General features: G+C 41.3%; 1 protein-coding gene across 1 annotated transcript; it reads right to left on the bottom strand.

The window, feature by feature from the left end:
- polr3a (polymerase (RNA) III (DNA directed) polypeptide A) lies at positions 1–19778 on the bottom strand. The gene is made up of 31 exons (XM_030078169.1): positions 19609–19778; positions 18996–19131; positions 18205–18342; positions 17680–17851; positions 17405–17559; positions 17006–17245; positions 16238–16400; positions 15476–15612; positions 15283–15386; positions 15027–15168; positions 14037–14177; positions 13840–13909; positions 13246–13373; positions 13018–13156; positions 12689–12853; positions 10612–10784; positions 10311–10422; positions 9274–9392; positions 7822–7959; positions 6741–6911; positions 6038–6151; positions 4135–4221; positions 3940–4022; positions 3556–3726; positions 2975–3068; positions 2691–2783; positions 2185–2349; positions 1687–1851; positions 1440–1571; positions 1198–1330; positions 1–1069 (listed from the first exon to the last, which is right to left on the bottom strand). The coding sequence occupies exons 1-31, from the start codon at positions 19650–19652 to the stop codon at positions 921–923; spliced, it is 4173 nt and encodes a 1390-aa protein (XP_029934029.1). The 5' UTR covers positions 19653–19778; the 3' UTR covers positions 1–920.
- Positions 19779–24021: the final 4243 nt, after the last annotated feature.

Consider the following 24021-nt stretch of genomic DNA (forward strand, 5'->3'; position numbering starts at 1 on the left):
ACTACTTAAATAATTTATTCACGGGCAAAATATATACATAAACACACAAAAATTGCTGCTCAAGGGATCTAATAGCAACTTTTGACCTCATTTAACAATTACATCCCTATATGGATACAACCTTGTGGAAAAGCTGATTGTTTCCAGAAATGAGAAATTGCACTTGATTGCACACAGTTTGCTCTTTTTTCCACACAATGAATGGAAAACACTGACAGTGTTATTGGCAATGATACAAAACTATGAAAAGGTAAACCAGAAGAGATCAAGTCTGCTTGATGATCAAGGTCATTTTTCTTATGTGTTCACCATTCAGGTATGAATGGGATGTATTATACATTATGCACACAAAATAACATCAGTGGGAGCCATTACATTGAGGGAACATAAATGTATATCATACCTTAATACCAGAGTAAAGGCACCGTACAAGCAAGTAAAAAAAACAAGAAAAGCTGTGAAATAAAGAGCACTCTAACGTCTAGAATTGACTGAACTCTCCTCAGTAAAGCACAATTCAAATCAAATAATCAGCAAGTCTAGTGTCACTTAAATGCTGAGCAGTTTGCTTTGTAAAAGAAACCAAAAATCTTCTCACAGTCTGTGGCTCCAGCAAAAACATGAATTCCAGAAAAATATGTCATGACAGACTGGTTTGCGTTTCAACGTCTGAAGAGGAAAATATCTGACATTTGGCAGGCACTTCCGTTGTGTGCTGACTAAAAAAATAGTTGGAGGATGTCAGCAAACACAGCTTCAAAAAACCTTGCCATTCTAAGGCAGCGACACACAAATAACCCTGCTGTTTTCACTTTGCAATGTGGCACTTGGACCATCATCTGGCAAAAAAAGCAGTCAAAGCTTTATCTCAAGCACAGTTCAAAGAAGGCAGAAGGGAACAATCCAGTCTGTCCGCAATGCTATGTGATCAGAGGAATATGGAAGTCTGTGTTGTCAAAGAGAAGAGGCCTTTTGGGGGGAGAGGGATCCTTATCACCTTTGTGTAGGAGTTTGAAGAGTCCTGTGCCGATATTCATTGGAATGCCCATGATGATGCACTCGGACACGCCTGGAACCAGGACACAGGACACATTACAACCCAAGAAACAGACAAGTCGTCAAAAAGTCAATAGTCATAGTCCAAGAAAAATTGTCGTAATGAAGTCATTTTCACTACAAAGGTTTAGCATAGTTTACCACAAACAGAGTCCTTTTGTCCAAAGTATGCAGCATCAAAGAGATGATCAGCTGTTTTCTCAAAGGATGCCAGCATGAGGACACTTTCCTTCATCTTGGCCAAGCCAAACCTGGTGATTCCAAGAATTTCCCCCTATGCGCAGGAGTATGAACTCAGGTTAAATGTTATTTACTACAGGACTGCATAGCCCATGGTGGAAATATAAACTATAAATGCACCTTAATGTCTCTACTTTTCATACCTTGTAGGACATGAGGTCTGCCAGGAGCATAACGTGACGCCGATCAATACTCATTCCGTGATTCACCATGGTGTACTGAATCTCATTGATGATGGTTGTTCTGGCAGCCTCAATGCCCAAGGTCCTCTCAACCTAAGAGGAAAAAAAAAAAAAAAAAATCACAAAAAGCTCGCTAATGTTGACACTACAAATCAATACTTTTTGTGAACAATAAGCCAATTACTCTTTCACTGACCATGGCACGTACCTCATAAGTATTGTTTGAAGTAGTCCTGCTTCCATTCACTCCATGGGTTGCCATGACAGCTCTCAAGTTATCCCCCTCCACGAGGAGTTTGTACTTGTTCTTGCCACCCTGTTCATCGATGTGAATGACAGCTCGGGCAACCTCAGGGATTCCTTGAACCACCACCTGCCAAGCCAGAGATGAGAGGAGTGATGAATGCCGGGGACTCGAGTCATCGAACCAAGTGAAATCTACCTATTTCAAACTGAACTACATGTACTACTCCTCAACATCCTGACAGACCACTGTAAGGTGGAAATACTTTCTCCAAGCCGATCTTTTCCGAGAGTATGCATCACTGTAACCCAATTTCAACTGTTTTCTGATAAAAGTAGGTGGGATTCCCACGTGAAACAAAGACTGTGTGTGTGCACAGCCAAAGTTATTTCCATAGAAATTGGAGAGTGTGAATAATTAAGTTGTGCATTTTTTACACTCCACATCAAATCTTGGTCTTACCTTGGGAAGTTCTTCCTTTAAAGACTGCAGCACATAGTACATGGAGCTTTTGCTGTTCTCTCGGGGGGAGACGCAGACCACAGCCTCGCCGTGCACAGCAATGTCTCCCGGTTTTACTCGCAGTTTAGACATGCAGATGGAGTAACGCACGGTTTCTGCGTTTACCTGGCCGTAAAAAAAAGCCCCCAGAACACAACTCCCATTGTTAATCCTGTCATGCAACACAAAGGGGCAAACCTGTAATTTAACACCCCACAATCTAATAGCTATCAACAGTGAAATAACCCTGCTGTTAACACTACATATCCTGTAGATATATTGTGTATTATGTGGCTGAGGAAAAATAATTGCAGGGCTGATCTGAACAACAGAATGCTTCAAATCAAGCCTGAAAATTAGGGAGGGATATGGAGAGAAATACCCAGCGTTGTGGAGAAAATTAAGTCAAATACTGTCTCTTCATACATAGATTGTATCTGCAAAGCAATAGGAGAAAGCCGTGGTACCTCTAATCGCAGCAGCCTTATTCTCTCCAGTGACAGTTTCACCAGAATGAAACAGTCATCTGGTAGAAAAACCTCCTCTATGTACTCAGAAATCTGTGGAGAAAAAGATAAGAATGTTTAGATCACTGCAAAGGTGTCGCTTCTAAAAATACAAAGATGCCTGTTCCAGCACTAATGGTGTCCATCAGTCATTCTCTTCCAAAAAAAAAAAAAAAAAAGTTTTAAACAATGCAATGACATTTCAGGATTGTTGTGTTTCTGGGGGATGTTGCATGATAGAATACCTCTCCTAGAAGAGTTTTCTCAATCCGTCCTTTTACCAGCCGGGCAAAATCGGCATCATCTTCCACATCCAAATGAGCGCTGATTATAGGGGTGCTGAGTGGTAGGTAAAGGAGCGTTAATACACTTGCTGAAACAAATGTTCCTTAGTATGCTAGCAAGAGGCATTTTCTGAGAGAATTCACTTTGCTAAATGGACTGATATGACATCCAAGTGATCTACAGAGGCGCTCACTTTAAAGCACAAAGGCCTGATCTGCTGTCAAGGCATCTGAACGACACAAGTAATGTATGGGAGCAAATAAAGGGCGCAATTACTGCGATACAGCCAGTGTGGCAAGGGTCATTAGTGATTTGGCTTTCAGCTTTGTAATCATTTAAAATGGCACCAAACACACACAAATGAGAACTCAAAGAGACATCTAGACAAACCTTAAGTCCTTTTAAGGGGTAAGTTAATTGACCATCAATAGCTTTTACCACATCAATAGCTTTTTTTTTTTTTTTTTAAATGAAGTATCTGTCTTTTCCCTCTCGCAAAATAAGGATATCCATCTTTGTGTACTGAAGCCTTACGCCCTACCTTATGTTCTTGGAGGCATTGATGATCTCTTTGATGCGAGGCACTCCCAGGGTGATATTCATGGAAGCTACTCCAGCAAAGTGGAAGGTTTTCAGGGTCATCTGGGTGCCTGGCTCCCCAATGCTCTGGGCACACAGGGCCCCTACTGCTGAACCCGGCTCCATCTGAGCTCTGCATGTGTGAACAAACAGTCAGAATGCCTCTCTGATTTATGGCTGGTTTACACTTACAACTAAGAACAACTAAGATCTTCCCAGCATGCACAACTCATGATAAAACTGGCACATCCGGTCAGTTCCTTACCATATGAATATCTGGAATCCCACAACACAAGCTACAGCTAGAATTATTAACAGAAGCAATTCACGACTGTGAGTCTCGCACCTCATGTATTTGTCCCTGCACGTTTCTAGGAACTTCTCCAGCTGGGTGGGGGTAATGCGGTCCAGCTGATAGAGAACCTTTGGCTGCAATGCAGAGGCGACAGAGAGCAAACAAGGCTCACATATAGCTGAAAACACTTGTTGGGACATACAGATGCTGTGTTCTGTATTTTAATCGATGGCTCATGGTAACTACCTCAGTGGTGCCATTGTCGTTGATGCCGTATTTGTCTCTGGTCTTCTTGATCCTTTCTGACATACTCTTGATGAACTTCCTTATCTCCTACAGTTGACAAGAGAGAAATCAGACATAACTGATCATTTCTGCTCGTAATTTCAGAGATAAAAGCTCAATAACTCATTTATCACAACAAACAGGAAACTGAGAGATTAAATGCTGTTTGCTTCACAATCCTGAGTCATGCAATTGTTAGACATCACAGGGAGAAAAACCGTTAAGATGTCTAGAACGCAGTCTCCCAATTAATCCAAACACTCCTCAGCGATCTCTTTAAAAGAACTAACAGCAGTGCATAGTCAAATGTGTGAGCAATTAATTAAAGCACACTGAGAAAGGCTGCTTTTGTAAACTGCAAAACAGTGAATTTGTTAAAGGAACACATTGAACATTTCTTCAAATGTTGCCGACACATCACTCCTGGCACAGTGCAGCATGCTGGGTCACTATACCTCCAGGTACTTCTCTGAGCCTGTGTCAGTTAACGCCTTCACAAGAAGGAGGGAAAGGTGTGTGCGCGTTACTACCAAGAGAATAATTAATTACATGTATTTCAGCTAAAATAGAGGTCAATACTTTCCTGTACTGTATTAATAATACTCATCTTTTATGGTGTCTGTACTGACATCAAATTATTCCTTATAATTACCCATCCCTGGCTCAATCTGTCATACACACATACTTGAAGAAGACCACCATCATTCCTGTGCCCAGGAAAATAAGACCAGCCTGAATGATGACCGCCCAGTGGCACTCACCCCTGTAGTGATCAAGTGCTTTGAACAAGATTAAAGATTACGCCTACTCCTCAATACCCAGCACACAGGCCCCACTGCAGTTTGCCTATTTTGACACTGATGCATAATTGAAAGAACAGGCGGGATTACATTTCACTGATATTCACTGAAATACACCTGATTGATTGGATTATTCCAGGAGAACAGCTCAAAATAGAACAGAAATAGACAAATTTGTCCATTTTGTGACAGAAGTGTAAAAATTTGTATACTTGCATAATTTTTCACACTGAACAAATCTCATAGCACCGATTCAGCAAAGGCCAAGGAGGCACTGTAGCACCCTATACGTCCTTTCCAAAACAGTACGTACCAGTGATGACACTTTGAGGGATGGCTCAAATGTGGAATATTCAAAAATTATAGTTTCAACTGTTTCACTTGACCCAGCAAACCAATTTGGAACTAAATATTGCCCTTCTGAGGCTGGTAAAGTTGTTTAATTTACACACACAAAAAAAAAATATCAAGAAAAATCAGCATGGACATTCAGATTATGTTCATATGATTTCACATTTGGCAATCAGGAAAGGGAACCAGTGATGTACTCCAAAATTATCTGTAGGTCTCTCTGAGTCCAGTGATATGCCTTGACCCGACAGAGAGGTATTTTAGTCTCATAATACAGCCTTGAAAACTTCCACGTGCCTACTGACCAAATGCAACCCTCAGAGCTGCTGGCTCAGACCACAGGTGTTATGTAATAGTTTCAAGATATCCAACAAACTGAGGTACATTTATTTCTGATCATATGTTGTTTTGGCTCTTTTTCTCCTTTTAGGTATACAGTACATACACTGTGCTAGAATACATTTTGGAAATTACAATAAATCAGTCGCATTCATACACCAGACAGACACCATTACAGGTAATATGTACAAGCAGTGGCAATATGTCAGGAAAAAGAAATTGGAATCACAAACACAAGTATAACTGAGCATAACTGAGTAAGAGTGACCTGTGTAGTTTTCCAAGCTTTGTACTGAGAACCAGTTCTCTCATTAATAAACAAAAAAAAAAAAAAATCAAAATACTTAATAGTTAAAGTAATGCAGTGAAATTACCTCCAAAAAGCTGTCTCTGCAGCACAAAAACTCAGGTCTCTTCATAATGGCATCGGCAGTGAGGACAAGCTCGTTTTTACTGAGGGCAGGCTCGTCTGGACACGTATAGACAGCCTAGAAGATGGAGAGTGGAAGAGAGGGTCAAGATGAAGATAAAAAACTGAGTCACAAGCAGCAAATAACAACAAGGCCACATTCATTGATTAAAAGAGGAACACCGCCTGATTTTGCACAGCCAACTTAAAAAAACTGATGTTCTAAATCAAAAGATTGTCTACATCCAAAGAAGTAATCTGTGATACTATTAAAGCGTGTAGCCTCATTGTGCTTTGTCTGAGCTTTTGCAGACAAAATGAATTTATACCCTTTTTGTTATTTTCAGATGTAGAAAATGATCTGATCTGCAGAAAGTCATTTGGTGCACAATAAGTCAACCTTTCGATCCTTTTGCATCTTTTCACTTCGTTTGAAAAGGACGCTGTATGAAGTTAGGAATAACATACACTTACAGTTGAGTTAACTGAAAAACAATGTTGGGCCAAAGACCTATTTACTGGAAATTGAACCTTTAAACACAAACTGGATCACATTTTTTCCCCACTGATTCCCTCTCATCACCAAGCCCTTGTGTTTTTGGGGCAAAATTTTTCAACATGCTCCACATGAACAACCCCCCGCTGGGCAGACTGATCACTCAACCCACCCGGATGCTGTCCAGGACTCTCTTGAACTCCAGCGGTTCATCCTTGCCCTCCATGGCAGCGGGGTCCAGGCCGTCGCCACCGTAGATAAACTGGATGATGTCGCCGGTGGAGCTTCGCACTGTCAGGTCATACTGCGAGCACAAATCCTCCAGGGACTTAACCAGACGCCTCTGTCCAAACACAGGCATAGAACACAATGATATGTATACAGTACACACACATACTCACATTGAGCATACTCTATTCATATTGACCTGCATGTATACCCAGGAGCTATGTATAGCTGTTGGAATCTGATTCACTCATGCAAGAATTTCAGAAAAAAGAAATTTACTAGGAGTGTTACAACTTTTATATAAGTTTTTGTCATATTAATATTACATTTGTAAACACACAGGGTCAGCCCTGCTTCTGGGTTCATGGCAGATCACTTATAGGCAAGAGGAGAACATTTTACTCTCACAAGGCTCTTAGATTATTTTGTCTCTAACCTCAAAGTCCAAAATGTTGTGAAGCTGCTTTGAATGAACCTTTTCTGTCACTGCAGAGCTGATTGCAGTGACAGAGGCACTCGCATGACTGAATTACATATGTTCATCTCCAGGATGTGACATTTCAGAGACACTTTGAATGAAGTTGAAGCAGTGAGGGGGTGAGGGCAGAGGAAGAGCTAATAAATAACAGGCTGGCTATAAACTGTGTGGTGGAAAGACCTACAGTGATGACTCCCACATTGCTATGAGTCATTTTACTGTAAGAAAAAAAAAACATGTAATATTGCTTCATGTTTCTTGTAATTTTCTTGAAAGTTTCTAGAAATTTCAGTGTTCAGGCTGGAAAGTGACTTCTTAAGACCCAGAAATGTCAACACCTGGTGAGGTAGTTGAGTCACTGGACCAGCAATCCTGTCCAGACAAATGTCATTCTTTTCTAAATCCAATATCTACAAATAATTCGACATTGTCAGCTTTAAGGATGCTGTTGTGAGACATACACTCACTGTAACTCTTTTCATTCAGCTTCATGACATGAGCAAGACCAAGAGGAGCAAACCATGGGGAAAATGCCCTCAGGTGTTACCTGCATGTATCCAGTCTCTGCGGTTTTGACAGCTGTGTCCACCAGACCCTCCCGGCCAGCCATGGTGTGAAAGAAAAACTCGGTGGGCGTCAGGCCGGAATAGAAGCTGTCGGCCACAAAGCCCTTGGCAGCAGGCAGCTGTGCAGAAGCAGTAGTTAAGACTATGTCAGGTGGGTTACCTGCTATACCGGTTTGGCAGACAGGCAGAGGCAGGTGGGCTTATTAACTGTAATACATTTCACTGTGTATTCTTCTATTCCAAAAATGAAGACAGCTGATCAGATAAATTCATGACTGATACAGAAACATTAAAATTTTCAAAACCAAAAACACAGTGATCCTTCTGTTAAATCAGAGGCTAAGATCTAAAATGATCAAATGTAAATGAATGAGTGCGAGGTCTTGATCAAACATGCACTCAATTCACCACGACACATTTCAAAGATGATGCACCAGCACAAGTCACTGGATCTGACACACAGGTGTGTGCAGCCAGTGTTTAAAGGTCATTTCAGTGCATGCTATTAGGAGTAACAACCATTTACAAAAATAGCCATATGACGCATTTTGTAACTCAACGTAGGCCTGTCACAACAACAAATTTTACTGTGCGATTAATTGCGTCAGAAATTATTGTGATAAGTAATAATATTGCGTAATTTGCTTTTAAGACCATATATATGATTGCTGTAATTTTGACATTTTCAGACAATTCTTTAAACTTATATTATAATAATAAAGGCTTAGTGATACAAGTACATTCTTTTTAAGAGAAATAAACATTTATTTAACAAGAATATTTAACAACACTTAAAATTACCAAAATAAATAAATAAAGACCTTATGAATACAAAAAATTGACCAACTGTCCCTGATAACAAAAAGTGCACTGTAATAAAAAAAACCAACCAAAAACGATGAAATGGACTCTGTCTCGTATCAAAAATTGCACTGAATAAAAACCAGAAACAATATAAAAAAACAGACTTTTTCTCTATTAAGAAAAAAACACTCAAAAACTACACAACCAAAACAACGAATGAAATGGATGATCAAGTCTTTGTAAACAATACTACAGATAGATAACTATTAAACAGTGGCAGAGAGGTGTAGATACTAACATTCCTTAACAGTCAACACTTCCAACACTTCCCTTTGAATGCTCTTGTCGTCTGGTCTCTTTGGTAGAGAGAGACGAGGAAAACAAACACACATGAATGTGGCAATTAATCGCAGTCAGAAAAGTTACCGACTTCATTTAAATTTACCGTGCAATTAACCAACTTATCGCATATCGCAACAGGCCTATCTCAACATACAAACCATGACTTCGTAGGACCATTTTTTGAAATATAGAGCCAAAGAAAGGCCAAAAAAAAATAAAACATTCAAAACAATTGTGCTCAGACATCACCACTGAGACAGTAATGCATAAATTGAGATGGATCTTACTTTTGAGTGCTTCTCAAAGTGAGGCAGGGAGCGATTCTCAAAGCCATCCGGTACTCGAGAGCCACTTATGGCCTGCTGCCCCACACAGGCAATCATCTGGGAGATATTAATGAAAGATCCTGTATGTAGACAAAGGGGTGGATGAAGAGGCAGTGCACATTGCCATTAACAAAATAATGCTCACACACAGAATACATCAGACGTAATTAGAAGCCAGTCTGACTGCCATTTGAACAGATGAAACAGGGCTGCTACTCAAAGGTCTTTCTCTTTGTTATTTAGGTGTTGAACAGTTTCATGACTCAAGACTCAAGAGTTATTAAAGCTTCAAAAACACTTATGTGCTGTAATTACATGGAATTAACTGAATTCGGCAGTCTCCTCTTGAGTTCAAAACTAAACAAAATCTGACATTAAGTTATAAAGTAAAAATAAGAAGGGACAAGGATACAAGTGAAATAAACTATCAAACCTTTAGCATTACTGACATTATGGAGGCTACTTCTACTCGCATAGAAGTTGGCCTTTTACGGGCATAAAAATAAATCTGAAATGAGTTTGCATATTAACTTAAACTTATTCAGTGAAGCAGCTAATATTCTAGCAAAGTTAACCACAGAAACAAGCCAGAAGCCCTATTTCTAGGAGCATGTGTGAGAATCTTATTAAGCAGAAATTCTCCACAACTCCACTGTATTACACAGAAGTGTGTATATGTCAAGTCACAAGATTATTTAATAACCTTTTTGAAAATTCATCTCAAAAATGCAGCTGGTGAAAGGATGAGAGTTATTAAGCAGGTGGGTGTTTTCCAAAGTGAGTGAGCACCATCAAAAAAAGTCACTGCCTCCTACTTGGTGTTTTAATGTTTAGAGGTTGTTGTCATAGCGACATAGGGCAATCAAAATTTGGCAATCTCCTGTGATCCTGCCTTGGCCTGTGCAGTTGTCAGGCTGAAGAGTGAGCCTTTATTTAAAAATGCACGGCACCAAACTGAGATTTATTTATTAGCTGCCTTTCATTTCCTGCTGGCTTACCCTTGGAGCCACAAAGGGCCATGATAAGAGGGCTGTTGCTCTTGTCGAGCTCCCTGAGGCAAGCACTGCCAGCATGATCTCTGATGACAGACAGCTCTTTCAAGATGAGAGCCTGTTGACCAGCATGAACACACACACACACACACACACACACACACACACACACAGAAATGCATTGGTTATTGATGTTCCAACAGCTCGTACAACCCAAAACGTAACGTGAAAGTCTCTGTAAAAGTAAGGAATAACCCGATTTAAGTAGTTGTTTTGTGAGTGTGTACGTGTGTGAGGCAATGCGCACCTCCAGGGTCTCCTCAGCAGTGCAGCCTGGCTGCTGCTGCAGCTTGCCAGTCTTCAGAGCATCAATGTATTCGTCACACTTCCTGTAGCCTTCGTTCAGCAGGTCCTGCTTGGCCTTCAGTAGACCCTGGCCCGGTGTCACATCACCAATGCCAATGGAAAAGCCCCGGTTGGCTGCAAATTAACAGTCCAAGGTCAGCGAAACCTTGATTTTTGGCAATACAGATAACAAGCTGATTTTTGCAACTACAATGAATATGTTAACAGAATTACAAACATTCCACCGACTGTAGGTGTTCAGACTCTGAAAGGTTAAGGATGATGCAGAACTAATACTGTACAGTGGGCCTCATTCACAAGACATGCATACAATCAGATATGATCTGTAAGCAAATTTACACATGGTTAAATTTTCATATTTCAGCATTCATTTTAACTTACCCAAATTTGTGACCAAGTACTATCTAAGTGTGTTTGAAAGCATGCTTAAAAGAAGTTTCAACCCTCGTAACATTGCAGGTTTAGGTAGATGTAACTATATACTGAATACCATTAACATTCAATGAATGCAAAAAACACACCATCTAGCCATTTTATAAGAGGGCAGCGAAGAGAGAGAATTTTGTTATCAGTAACTGGAAAACACCATTTCCCAAGACCCTCCACCATGCAGGAAAGGTGCGTAGTTGGGCAGTGAGGTGCACAGCTGCTGAGTTTGTTTGAGACGTCAGCGCAACAATACAATGCAACATTGTGATGTGATGATGTGATGAAAACCTGCACTGTTTGTGGATGTAAGTTTTATTTCAGAGCTTCTTTATTTATACAGCGCTTTTCATGCATAAATTGTAACTCATCCTGCTTCATGTTTATTCAAAGTCAGATTTTAACATTACCAAAATATGAAAGAAACAAGGAAAGAAACAAGAGTGCAGGGGATTAAAAGAATAACGATAGAGACATACAGTAAAGATAAAACTACAACAATAAGAGTCAAAGAAATGTACTGGATGAAAAAGAGTGTTTTGTTTTCTGCTGCCATTTAATGATGTCCAATAAAACTTTATCAACATGCTGCAATTAATGTGTTATGCCAGCCTAAGCTTCCTAAACATGGTTTTGAGTTGGTCAGATGGGCCTCACAGTGCGTTGGTACAGCTGAACGGGGTGTTGCTGTTTGCTTTTAGGTGAAAATCATGCACCCACTCACTCTGCTACAGCACATGCTGTAAACACTTACATTTAGGAGTGGGAATGCCTAGTTAAATAAAACATTTGCCTGACCACTGGTTGACCACAAGCTTTGCATAACTAATTTTGGTCAACCAGGTAAAATCTTTCCCGCACAAAAATGAAATTATGCATGTTTTGTGAATTTCCCATTGTTTTTTCTTCATAGGCACTTTAAGAACAAGAGAATTTAAAGTTTTGTGAATGGTCTAGATTGTTATTGTAATAATAGTTACAAAGCTGTATTTCCATTTAGAGGAAAAATGTAATTAAAGGTGCACTGAATAATTGCTAGCCACTAGAGGGAGTTGAAAGTTCAAACTCCATTTGTAAATAAAGAAAGTTAGTTCTGCCTCAGGGGTTCATAGCAGCATGGTTGTACAAAACCTAAAGTTATGGTACCAAAAAAAAAAAAAGAATGAGTTCTTGGGATGAAACTGAGGGATATATTTGACTCTCACAAGGCTCTTGTTGGATTACTTGGATTATTTTGTCTCTGACCTCCAATTTGAAAATGCGGTGAACTTCAGCAACAAGGTAAACAACTGCTTTGAATGACCTTTTTCTGTCGCATATTAGGCATGTTTATCTGCAGAATGTGCAGATAAACATGTAAGCGTTAAGTGGGCAGAGCTACATTCTGGACCAGAAGTTGACAATAAAGATAGAAAAGAGGTGAAGAACAGAAGAATGTCTGGGGGGTACAAATGTCTCCACAAAGCACAGGTTAATTTCAGAATTTCAGGACTGGAATATGATGCAGTACATTTTTGTCAGCCAAGAAGACAAACAGTGAATATTTAAATCCACATGAAGCACAAGCTATGTTTGTGTTTGAGAGCACTTACAGAGGTAGACTGGAGCAAGCCTTGCCAGGCGCGACATGGCATTAGCAGCTTCCAGCTGTCCCCAGTCCCTCAGCAGGATGTAGAAGATGTTGTTCTTGGAGCCAGACCCCAAGGTGCCTTTGTCCATGCTGCCACACATGAGCTCACTGTTCTGGATCACCACAACTGGGAATGTCACAAGAAACCATGCAATTAGGGCCAAGAGCATCATCTTGGAGAAAATTCAGAACACTAACATTTCATAATTATTGCAGTTAAGGTCTCAATCTACTCAATTTTTATTCTGTGATGTGTTTCAGCTAAGAACTGCCAATGTCAGAGGAACTCACAGGAGTCATTGGAGCAGAGGTCCTCTCCTTTGCCGCAGTACTGTTTGCCCTTGGTGCGCAGGTTTGCCTTGACTGGACAGTCCTTACTGGGCTTGAGAATGAGGCTAAAGATCTGCTTCCCCGTCCACAGAGCCATGGGCTGGAGACGAAACAAAGAAGTGTCATTTGTCAGTCACCATCATCATGTAGCTCCCCCAGCAGTTCAACAAGCTAATCAGCTTGAAGTACCTTCATTATAGCTGGGTGAGGGAGAGCAATCTTGACTTTTTCATCTTTGCCCACAAGGATGGATGCCACTATCTGACAGGCTTTAGCTCTGTCAAAGAAGGTGTCCTTGAGTGTCAAGAGGTAGGCTCCTGTCAAGCAGAGACATAATATAAAGTTGGTGAACATGTAATACAGGAAATTTTTATATGTGGTAGGAGTGCTCCCCCTTCAGGTTATGCTTTCAATTAAAAACAAAAACAAACAAAAAAAATCACATTCATGCTTATTGCGCAAACTACAATTAGCAAATAAAAAAAACTATGGATTATAAAAATGTTCTGTTTAAGAAAGTCTCCAAAGCAAATAAAATTACTGCAATTTATGTACATCCTCCATATTGCTTGCATAAACTCATGTACTATCAGGGACCTCTTCAGCACATTGCACATTTGTGATATATAATATTTTTCCCAGGACACTGCTGGAGTTTTATATACGTAGTAATCAATGATGGACAACTGTGGCCAGTAAAAGAGGTGCCTGTAGCCTCACATCATATGACAAAAGAATGCTACTGATTGGCTCTTACACACTACTGTGCAACACAATACAGACCTGTCAGGAAGTCCTGAATAGCAGCAATCAGAGGCTCGCCGTTTCTTGGGGTGACAAGATTGGCTTTGGTCTGGGAGACAACATAATTAACCATGTCAGAATACACTCCATTTTTACAAACATTTCCTGGAAAAGTCTTTTCAGTACTGAGAATGAACATGGGTCTTTGTGTGTGTGTGTGTTTTAATGAGACATACACCCATCAGGACGAGGGCCTCGGCCTTGGCTTCTTCAGTCTGAGGCAGATGGAGGTTCATCTCGTCACCATCAAAGTCAGCATTGTACGGGGTGCACACACATTCATTGAAGCGGAACGTCCTGTGTGGCTTGACTCTGGCCTGGGAGTGTGTGAAAGGTGAAACATATTATATCATATAAGCATTCAAAAAAGACAAAGATTTATAAACCAAAAAAGCAAAAAACAAAAAAACAAAACAAAACAAAAAACATTTGAATAGTTTAACTTTAAGAGACCCAAAAGGAAAATCACAGTCTGGACTGATATTCATATTAAGCTGGTTCTTCATGTGTTCTTAACTACCCGGAACACCAGATAAGTCCATTATTCTCAATTTAATTTGCAGTAACAATAATCCCTCCCAATGCCAGTCCTGTTCAGACTTGGTTTTAACATCCATCTCAGGTGATCTGATCACCGCTCACTGCTTGTCATGCATCTCAAATACATCAGTGGCAAGCTGTGACAGGGTTTGTGACTGACCTGAGATCTGGCAGAATCACTACTATTACTTCCTCTGTACCTTACTCCAACTCCTTCCTGCCCCTTCCTCCACCTCACTTCTATATTCCATGCTGCTTCAATCCAACAAAAACACCACCATCTCACCACAACAACAAATGTCTTTCACATTTAAATCCCACATCAAATGCTCCATTCCCCCACAAAGTGACTAGACAGTCTTCCAAAGTTGTTGGGGACAGATCAGGACATGTTAGCGTTCACACTACAAATGCTGTGAGACCCAATGCATCCCAGACTACCAACAAAGGTGGTTTGAGTGATCGGATCGCAATGCATCTCTGAGACACACTGCACCCTGTTCACACCTCTACTTAGAGCTGTCTGCTTGTGACTGGATCGCCCGAGACAGATATTATATCCAAGTCTAAATCAAGTTTGGAGCAAAGAAAACTGGCTGCAGCTGTGAGTGCACCCAAGAACTCACAATGTGGGCCATGATGCTGAGTTTGTGCAGAGAAGGCTGTCGATTGAAGAGGACAATGTCTCCGTCTATGAGGTGCCTCTCAACCACATCACCAAACCGTAGCTCCTGGGCCATCTTCTCCCGATTGCCATATTTTAAAAACCTAACAGAAAGAGAGTGCTTCAGTATTTGAAAATGAATCAAATCAGTAAATATTTTATTTGCTGCAGCGTCAACATGAAAAGCTCCAGGATGGTCCACATGCAGCCAGCTTCACCTCTTCATCTGCGTGTGGCGATGCTGGATGAAGTTTGCTCCAGGGTGAACTTCAGGGCCGTTCCGGACCAACTTCCTCATTAGTTCCAGATTGGCCTTGTTCACCTAGGAAAAAAACAAGGACGGATTTCAGTTTCGTAGATGACTCCAAAGCTGGGAGTGTAGTTTTGATGTAGCCACAAGGAGGGGATTACCTTCTCTGGATAAGTCAGGATTTTGGCCACATGCACAGGGACAGCCACTTCATCAATCCTCAAGTTTGGGTCGGGAGAGATGACAGTTCTTCCAGAGAAATCCACTCTCTTCCCTGAGAGGTTTCCTCTGAACCGTCCTGAGTGTTACCACAATAAGTTAGAAAGGTGAGTGTACATCAATTTAATATTCAAATTACACTTTTTCTTTTCCTGCAAAAGAGGAGTCTGAAATTAACACCTGCCAGGGACTGGTAAAATTTGTCTTTGGTGGCTAACGTAAATGAGGCTCATTCACCACATCGGCAAGTACTTTTTGGGAACACTTGAATGCCACCTATATGCAATCTTTGGTCTCTGCCTTTTCTCAAACGGTGGTTCTGTAACAAACAGGGTGCTGACTGACTGCCTGTAATGCTGCTGGTGGCATCTCAACTCCTGCAAACTGTCCCTCCTGCTCCTCAGCTGCCTGGATGCTTAACTCGCCTGTTGGTTGAAGCTTTACTCATTATTCCCATGCAACAGATGCAAAGTGTCCTCTACTCTGAATCTCCTCTTGTACACATTAATTGTTTAACAAAGTGTCTGATCCAATAAAAAAAAAAAAAATGCCAAAAAAAAATGTTCATAGCTCACTTTTTGTTTACCAGCCACTGACAGGTGAAAGAAGAATTCATTTTGGGCAGTGTTTACGAGCAGGGGAAAAAATAACAACACAGGCAAAACAAACTACATCTCAACTCCCTGGTTGTGATATAAATTTACCTTGCTTTCCCTTGAGTCTCTGGACGAAGCCTCTGGTCCACTTCTTAGGTGCCATGTTGAGAGGGATGCCAGAGAGCTCGCTGTTGATATAGAGGGCACACTGCAGCTGCAGGAAGTCCCAGTCCTCCATGATCATCTGGGTCTTGGCTCCTGTCATTCGGTGCTGGTTGATAACATGGAGTTTATTAATAACATCATGCCAGCTTTTAGGAGAACAGAGATATAGAGATATTTCCACATAGAGATAAGGGATAGTAAAAGTACGTAAGTAATAATTCAGTATGACCTCTTGTCATATGATGCATCTCTCTGCATTTAACAGGTGTTTAAAAATGTTTAAATGAAAAAATTTGATATACTTTAATCTATCAATTTAAAAAAAAAAAAAAAAACAGGTAACCAGTTTCTGATTGAACACAGGTAATGGTTCTGAAACTATAAATGAGCAGAAAAAGAAAAGGGACACCAGGAAATTAACTGATTAGGGGCATTAAGTTAATTTGTGTTTAATAAATCAGATTTTGCATGTTCTACTTCTTGGCTCTGATCTGCATTACCCTAAAAGTGGACATACAGTGCACACAATTACATGGCGAAAAATAAGACCTTTAATGCCTGTATATACTACATTTTTACAGGCCAGCTTTAGGGCCTTAAATTTTGGTGGGTTACTTCAACACTAAGACATTTTAATGACCTGCAGATATCCTGTTTTAGACACTGAACCGGACAGATGATTAACAGCTGGCTCGGCCACCAGACACCGACCTTCTTGATGACATCATTGAGGAAGATGATCTCCGTGAGCTTCATGGTGAGGTCATCCTCGTTGGTGCCCGACTTGAGGTCGCTGACCACAGAGGGCCGTATGCAGAGGGGAGGCACTAAGAGGCGGGTGAGGATGAGGTCGGCGGGTTTCCCCGCCTCGGGGTTCATCAGCAGCAGGGGGATGTCTTCTGCAGGGATCCTCTTGAACAGGTTCAGCACCACTAGAGGGTTCAAGTTCTCCTGGAGACGAGAATGAGAATGAACCGTGAGGCCACAGGCAACATCAGGGCACCTTCAGCCATAGTTTGTGGTCTTGGCAGAGATGTCACTGCAATACTGGAGCACTGTAGTACTAAATAACAGTCACTATAAAATATGAAAAGAGCGTAAAAACTTCACCTGTGCCCTGGTAAGTAACGATTCCAGCATTTTGTTATGCTCTAAGGCGATATCAAACGACTGGATGAATTCTGACACAATAGGATCCACCACCTTCTTGGTCGTCTTGTACTTTTCATGGATGATCTTTAGCAAGCCACACTTTTTCACTGGGCCTACAGAGCAAAGGGGACACATGACTCAGCAGTTCTGGCTATCACACAGGGACGGCTGTCATGAAAGGTCAGCGTGGAACAGCAAATACCAAACATGAAAATGTCTTTTTTTATTTATACCGTTGAAGGCCGAACAACTCAGACAGACTGTCCTTTTGCGGCATTTGTCAGAGATCTTCTTCTTCAAGCCTCGTTTTTGAAGATAGGCCAGGTTGGGTCTTTTCAAGTAATCCATGAACTGCAGTTTCTCTTCTTTTGTCAGCATTATGCAGGAACATGTCTTGCAAATCATCTAGACAAGACAAACTTCCACTTTAGAATGAGAGATTTGACTCATAGCTGCACAAAAAAATGGATTAATCAGAAATGAAATTACAGCTGCAACTTTGTGATATCAGTTACGTTTTCATGGCCTTAAATGAAACAACTGTAGCTTCAAAAACAAACATTATAATTAATTTGTTTCATCCTAAAACTTGTTTTGCATTAAATATACTGTCTCAACATATGTGTATGTATGTGTGTGTGTGTGTGTGTGTGTGTGTGTGTGTGTAGATAGCTAGATAGATAGATAGATAGATAGATAGATAGATAGATACAGATATTATCTAAACATTCAAGATCAACTGATGACTGTAAACCTGCCTGTAAGATTCCTATGATGGCTTTGAAATAGCCAACATGGAAACATGGCAGCTCCAGGTCCAAGTAGCCGTAGTGTCCCAAACAATCTGCCAGATTTTTCCCACAAGTCTCGCATGGTCGGTCTTTCTCACTTGTGCCCTGTCAGACAAACACCAGCAGAATGATAAGCCTGTGGTATGACTTCACTATACTCTAGTCCATGTGTAATAGCTGTAACAGTGTAATCCTTTAGATGATGATATTATATTATTCAGTTCAAATGACTCCAGTCCCATTCATTTCACTCCTCAAGTACACAAAGAAATTAAAACAGTTTCCTTAAGTCATTGCAAACAAGAATAAAAACAGAGAAGCATGAACATCACAAACATGGTGCTAAAAGACCCCATAATAAAGTATAGAATGACCCAGTGTGACCTCGAGGATAATCACAGTGTCATGAAACTTTACAACCACAAACTAGAAACCCAGGGGCCTTCACAGGATGTCTGGTTTTCCAGGTATGCTGATATAGGGGAGTTTCTGAGCAAATTCAAGAACAGAAAGCTCACAATCCAATCTCCAAAAAAATGTAATTCTTACAGAAATCTCTAAAGTGTCAAAAGTTGTTGTCACTAAATCACAGCATGAATTTCTCCAGTGTCTCAGTATTTAGGTATGACAGTATACTATCAGTACGGTCCTACACAATGTTACAACATACAACATTTTCAGGTTTCCTAAACTTCAAGAGTCAATAATAAGTCAATAATAGAAATATGAAAAGCTGGATTGCGTGTATGTGTCAGTACCATGCGGTGGTCCAGCACTCCATAGGACAGTGGGGTGTGCTTGGTGTCCTGGCTGTACAGATTCTTGCTGACCACCTGGATGTGAGCCTGCTGACGCATCTGCTCGGCAGACTTCATCCCAAAGCAGATGTGGCTGCTGCAGACAGATATGGAGGGCAAACACACCATCAACACAGAGATCAAATCTGAACATGACATGACACCAGTGCAGCAACAACTCATCTGCTCCTCCTCCGACATGTCAGCAAAGCTCATTTCACTGGGGAAACCTCATTTATATTACAACTTGTACAAATGGTTCTCCAAGTGCTCCACATTTTCCCCACCAATGTGCAACGTGGAAGCTGCAGCCAATCTGAGTGAGACTGTGGTGTGGAGGACATGTTAGCATGCACCGACGTTTTGTTTAAGCCTACAAGTGATGTACGTTTGCGGCAAGCCACCTTAGCTGACATGATGGTGTCCAGTATTTGCTGTAGGATTATCTACCAGTTAACTAGTTTTGTGGACAGCCTCTTTGCAGTCTTGGCTAAATGACCACGATGTGGAAACCGGCTAACCGACACGCTAACTGGCTGGCTAGCTAACTTATCGTTTATGGTTCATGACTCACATTTTTTTGGCCACATCTGTCTCTCTGAATTGCTCCTTCACCATGGTGCCCGCTGCCTCCGACTAGATAACAACAGAACCAATTTAACCGTGTTTTAACCCTGACTCCGGCAGGTTAGAGTGTGCATGCAAGCATCACGCTGTCATTTAGCTTTCCCCATGTTATGGAAATGCTAGCAGCACGACGCAATGTGTTGATAGCGTGTGATGCTGCCTTCACGTGTATCCGGAAATGTGCCAATTACGATTGACAGCACATGAACCACCCAACAGCACAAGTGTGAATGCAAATTTTCTATGATAGAATAGTGCACAAGAGTAGTGTGTGGTAAGTGTGATATGCACAGTAACTTTTATCTTATAATTAAACCTATCGCCTAAGTGGCAGCCGTGCATTTTGATTTATGCATTGTACCCCTGTGGCAAAATACATTTTCGCTGTCATCTTCCGAAAATGAAACCACGGCCACCAGAACTATTTTGTCACATGTTCCGTTTTCTTTTATTCCCCCTAAAAGCAGATGAATTATCGAGAAGCTGGCGAGAAATCACATTTACGAGCTTTGTTGACAGAAAACGCAGCTTCTGAGGAGCAATTGAAGGCAGCGCGACCTCACAGTCAACGAGAGAGAGCACAAAGAGGATCATAGACAACAGCACGAGCACTGTCAACGGAGTGCTGCCACCTAGCGGAGCTCTTACTTAATGAGCGAAAAGTGTAATAATTATATTCCTTTCATTAATTTTTCTGTCTTTGTGTTAGATTTCCAACTGGTCTAATAACAATATAATCAATACCAATATCAATATTGATATTAATTAAAGGGATATTTATAATAGTATTTATTAGTGCTTTTCAAAAACAATGCTAAAACGTAAATACACAGTGTATGTAGGCCTATCTATATATCTTAATCTAGATACTAGCCTATATACTGTGTATGTGCATGTATATATATTAAAACCTGTCAGGATGTTTGCCACTGTATCACTGAAGTACATGAATGTGCGGTCAGACTGGCAAACCCCAGGCTTCAAACTTGTCAAAAGCACAACACTAATGAAAAGGAATGAAAAGATAATTTCCCTCTAGAGTGGCTCTTAAGGAGGAGAAATGCAAAAAAAAAAAAAAAAAACAAACTTTTGCAGATTAAAAAATTATGCAGCTACTAAATGTCACATATGGAGTATGTGCACTATATCTATATCATAAGAGGTTAAAAAAAGGCATTATATGGTCATGATAAACTTGCTATTGAGTTCCACAAAAACTACACAAACTACGCTAAGCTTTTACTTTAAAGTTTGGATTGAATTGAAAATCACAACTACTATTAAGTTCATGATTAAGCTTGTGGCTGTTATGAGTTGAGGATTAAGAAATAAATGTATGCCTATAAAGTAAATTATCCTGGACTGTAATAGCACAAGGGTGTGCTATTATACTTAAGGATATATTTTATGTGTGTGTGTGCCCCTATTATGTTCGTATCTGTATTCATATCTACAGCATTAGTGCTACTCAGTTACAGTGACAGTAATACGATTATGAGAATTATTCCCAGAGGAACATCTTCTCATTCAAAAGAGTGTAGGCCTACAGCTCATTTCCCTCTTTGTGGCAGTTTCCCCTTTCTGCCACTAGATGGCAGTGGATGCACAGCCAACAGCTGCAAACCAGGGAGCCGGAGGCGACATGCAGAGCTCGGAAAAAGCTGAATAAACCTGCTGATGTACCTGTGCTGTCTGAAGATGAAGACGGTTCTTGCAGTTTATTGCCACCGACAGGGAAAATTGTCCGACTCAATCTGCTTTTTCATTTCCCAATTTTCCTCCCACTCAGAGGCAGGGATACCTCTAATTAACCCTGTAATGAGGAAGAAACCCACAGAATACAAGCTTCATCACGGCTGGAGCGCTCTAAAACAGCCTGTGGTGTGCACAGTAGGCCCGGGATCCCCAGAGGAGCTGGTCCCGCTGCATTTTTTATACCCTTTGAATAGGATATATGGCGTCAGAGCCGGCGTAAATATGTGTAAAGAACATAAAAAAGTAATGCTCTTCAGAAACACTTCGGGGATTGCTGCTAACAATGCAGCGCTGCGCCAGAGGTGGCCCTGTGATCCTCCCTGAAAGCCCTTCTCAAGTATCCCCGTCTACAAAACAGTGAATTAAATACACAGTGGACTAATAATCTAATCATGAGGAAACATAGGCACATGCACATATGTACACACACACACAGAGAGAGAGAGAGAGAGAGAGAGAGAGAGAGAGAGAGAGAGAGAGAGAGAGAGTGCTCCCCATGGAGAAATTAAACTATCTCAGACAAAAACACAGATCTGGGAAAACTATATCTCTCACAGGACCAGCGATCCAGGGATTTCTTATGACGGTCCCAACTTGATGCTGCGTTAGATTTAGATAAATGCTCTAAGAACACCCAAAACTGGCTCTAAATGGTCCCTCATAAGTATTTGAAGCCCCAACAATATGCAATGACCAGGTGATGCCCTTTGTTGTGGCGCCCGGATGGCAAATAAATGATGAGCGAATGGTGAAAGCCAGGAGAAGTGTTCCACCGTCCTCCCTTTCATCCTTGTTAGAGGCCTTTGAAAACCTCGTGTTTACACATCATACCATTTGCATTATGCAAAACGTGTTTGCAGATCAATGTGCCCACCATCTTTGTGTAATTAACATGAGTAATTACTGTGCTTAATTTACAGAGCCACCCAAGGTTCATAATGGGGTTGCAAAACATTGACCCATGACAATTGATTGATCCCTCCCTCCCTTAAAACCATGCCCCTTCTAATGACTAAGTAATGAGGAGATAGTGGTGTGCAGCTACGGCGGCTGATACAGTTCTCACTCTGCATATCCAGATTGGCTGATTCTGTCCTCCCCACCTCTTCCTCCGCCTCCCCTCTCCCTCCCCACCCGCCCATCCTCCTACCATGTTCCCTGCAATGGTGTCAGCTCCTCGCTTGGAGGCCCCTCTCTCTCTCTCTCTCTCTCTCTCACTCTCTCTCACTCTATCTCTCTCTCTCTCCCTCTCTTTTTGTGTGTGTGAGTGTGTCTACATGCGTGCACTCCTCGGTAATCAGCCACACAGACTCGCCTTTGGTGGCTGGAGACTGATTCAATATTCCACTGGGTAATTTATGCAGAACTAATTCTCTACAGGAATGGAAGGGCTTGGAGGAAGGCAGAGTGAGAGAGAGAGAGAGAGAGAGAGAGAGAGAGAGAGAGAGAGAGAGAGAGAGAGAGAGTTAAAAAAAAAATTGCAGAGGGGAAGAAATCTGTGGTGAAATAATTATCCCCGGTGTCACTGTAGCAACATTCTGTGAAGTTGATGTCAATAAAATATTGAACTACACAATCCATTTCAATTTAACCTCAAAAGGATGCTGCAGTGGGTCCGAGGGGCTGTGGCAGGAATAAGGAGCGCCGTGCACGCATGTAGACACACACACCTATAAACACGCACTAAGAGAAAATACACAGCGAGGCGGTGGCTGGCGACGTGGGCTGCCTACAGACTGGCTGGGAAGCACATCATTGCCTGTAGTCATTTAACTTGTCAAAACAGCAGGGCTCCGTGTCTCCTCATATTTGGATTTAGTGGGCTTGAATTACTGGAAATAAAGTGAAAGAGGATGAGAGGAAAAATGAAATGAGGATAGCATCCCATGAGAGCCATTTGGAGCACAGTATAGATTATGGTCATTTGTGACCGGCGGGTTTGTAATAAGAGCTCCGTGTCAGAGTGCATTTGTGTGTGTATGCGTGTGTATCTGCTGGGGTGGGAGCAGAAATGGCCCTCGTTGTATTCTTCTCACAGTTGATATCGATTAAACGCACATCGACTGGCGCAACATTGGCCATACAAGACAGTAATGTATGATCTATGAGATGTGTGGTTGATTATCAATCTGCACACTCCTGTTTGGACTGAGCAAAGACATACAGTTGGATAAGGGAAAACACGGGCTTTCTGTTTTTTCCCTCCACACAGACTGCAATAGGCTTTACATTACTTTGAAAATAATGAGCACAGCACTGGCATCTGGTTAGTTATGCATCCCTGTCCGTTTTTCCCCTGCAACAGAAGAGTCACATGAAGAGCTGAGGATGGGCATCTCCTTAGTGTCTGTCTAATGCCTGTAATTGGTAGGAACAGGCAGGTCCTCCCTGACTTATTATCTGACAAAAATCATGCATCAGTTGTCATCGTGCATTAGGCCATCAGTTGTCACACTCCTCTCTGTGTGACAAACAAACAAGGAAATGGTGAAGTTGCTGCAGTCGAGGATTTGAGTGGAACGGTGCTCTGATGTTTGGAGAAGTGCAGGACAGGTTTGAAATCATGATGATCAGTATCGCTCCAAGAGGAGTTACTGGGTCATTG

This window comes from Myripristis murdjan, chromosome 19 (genome assembly GCF_902150065.1).
Source record: "Myripristis murdjan chromosome 19, fMyrMur1.1, whole genome shotgun sequence".
Taxonomy (NCBI): domain Eukaryota; kingdom Metazoa; phylum Chordata; class Actinopteri; order Holocentriformes; family Holocentridae; genus Myripristis; species Myripristis murdjan.

Coding starts and splice junctions, on each gene's coding strand:
- polr3a (XM_030078169.1), bottom strand. CDS start 19,652: ATGGTGAAGGAGCAATTCAGAGAGACAGATGTGGCCAAAAAAAT. Junction 15,169..15,282: donor CGCCACACGCAGATGAAGAG/GTGAAGCTGGCT, acceptor TCTTTCTGTTAG/GTTTTTAAAATATGGCAATC. Junction 13,910..14,036: donor AGGCCCTCGTCCTGATGGGT/GTATGTCTCATT, acceptor GTTGTCTCCCAG/ACCAAAGCCAATCTTGTCAC.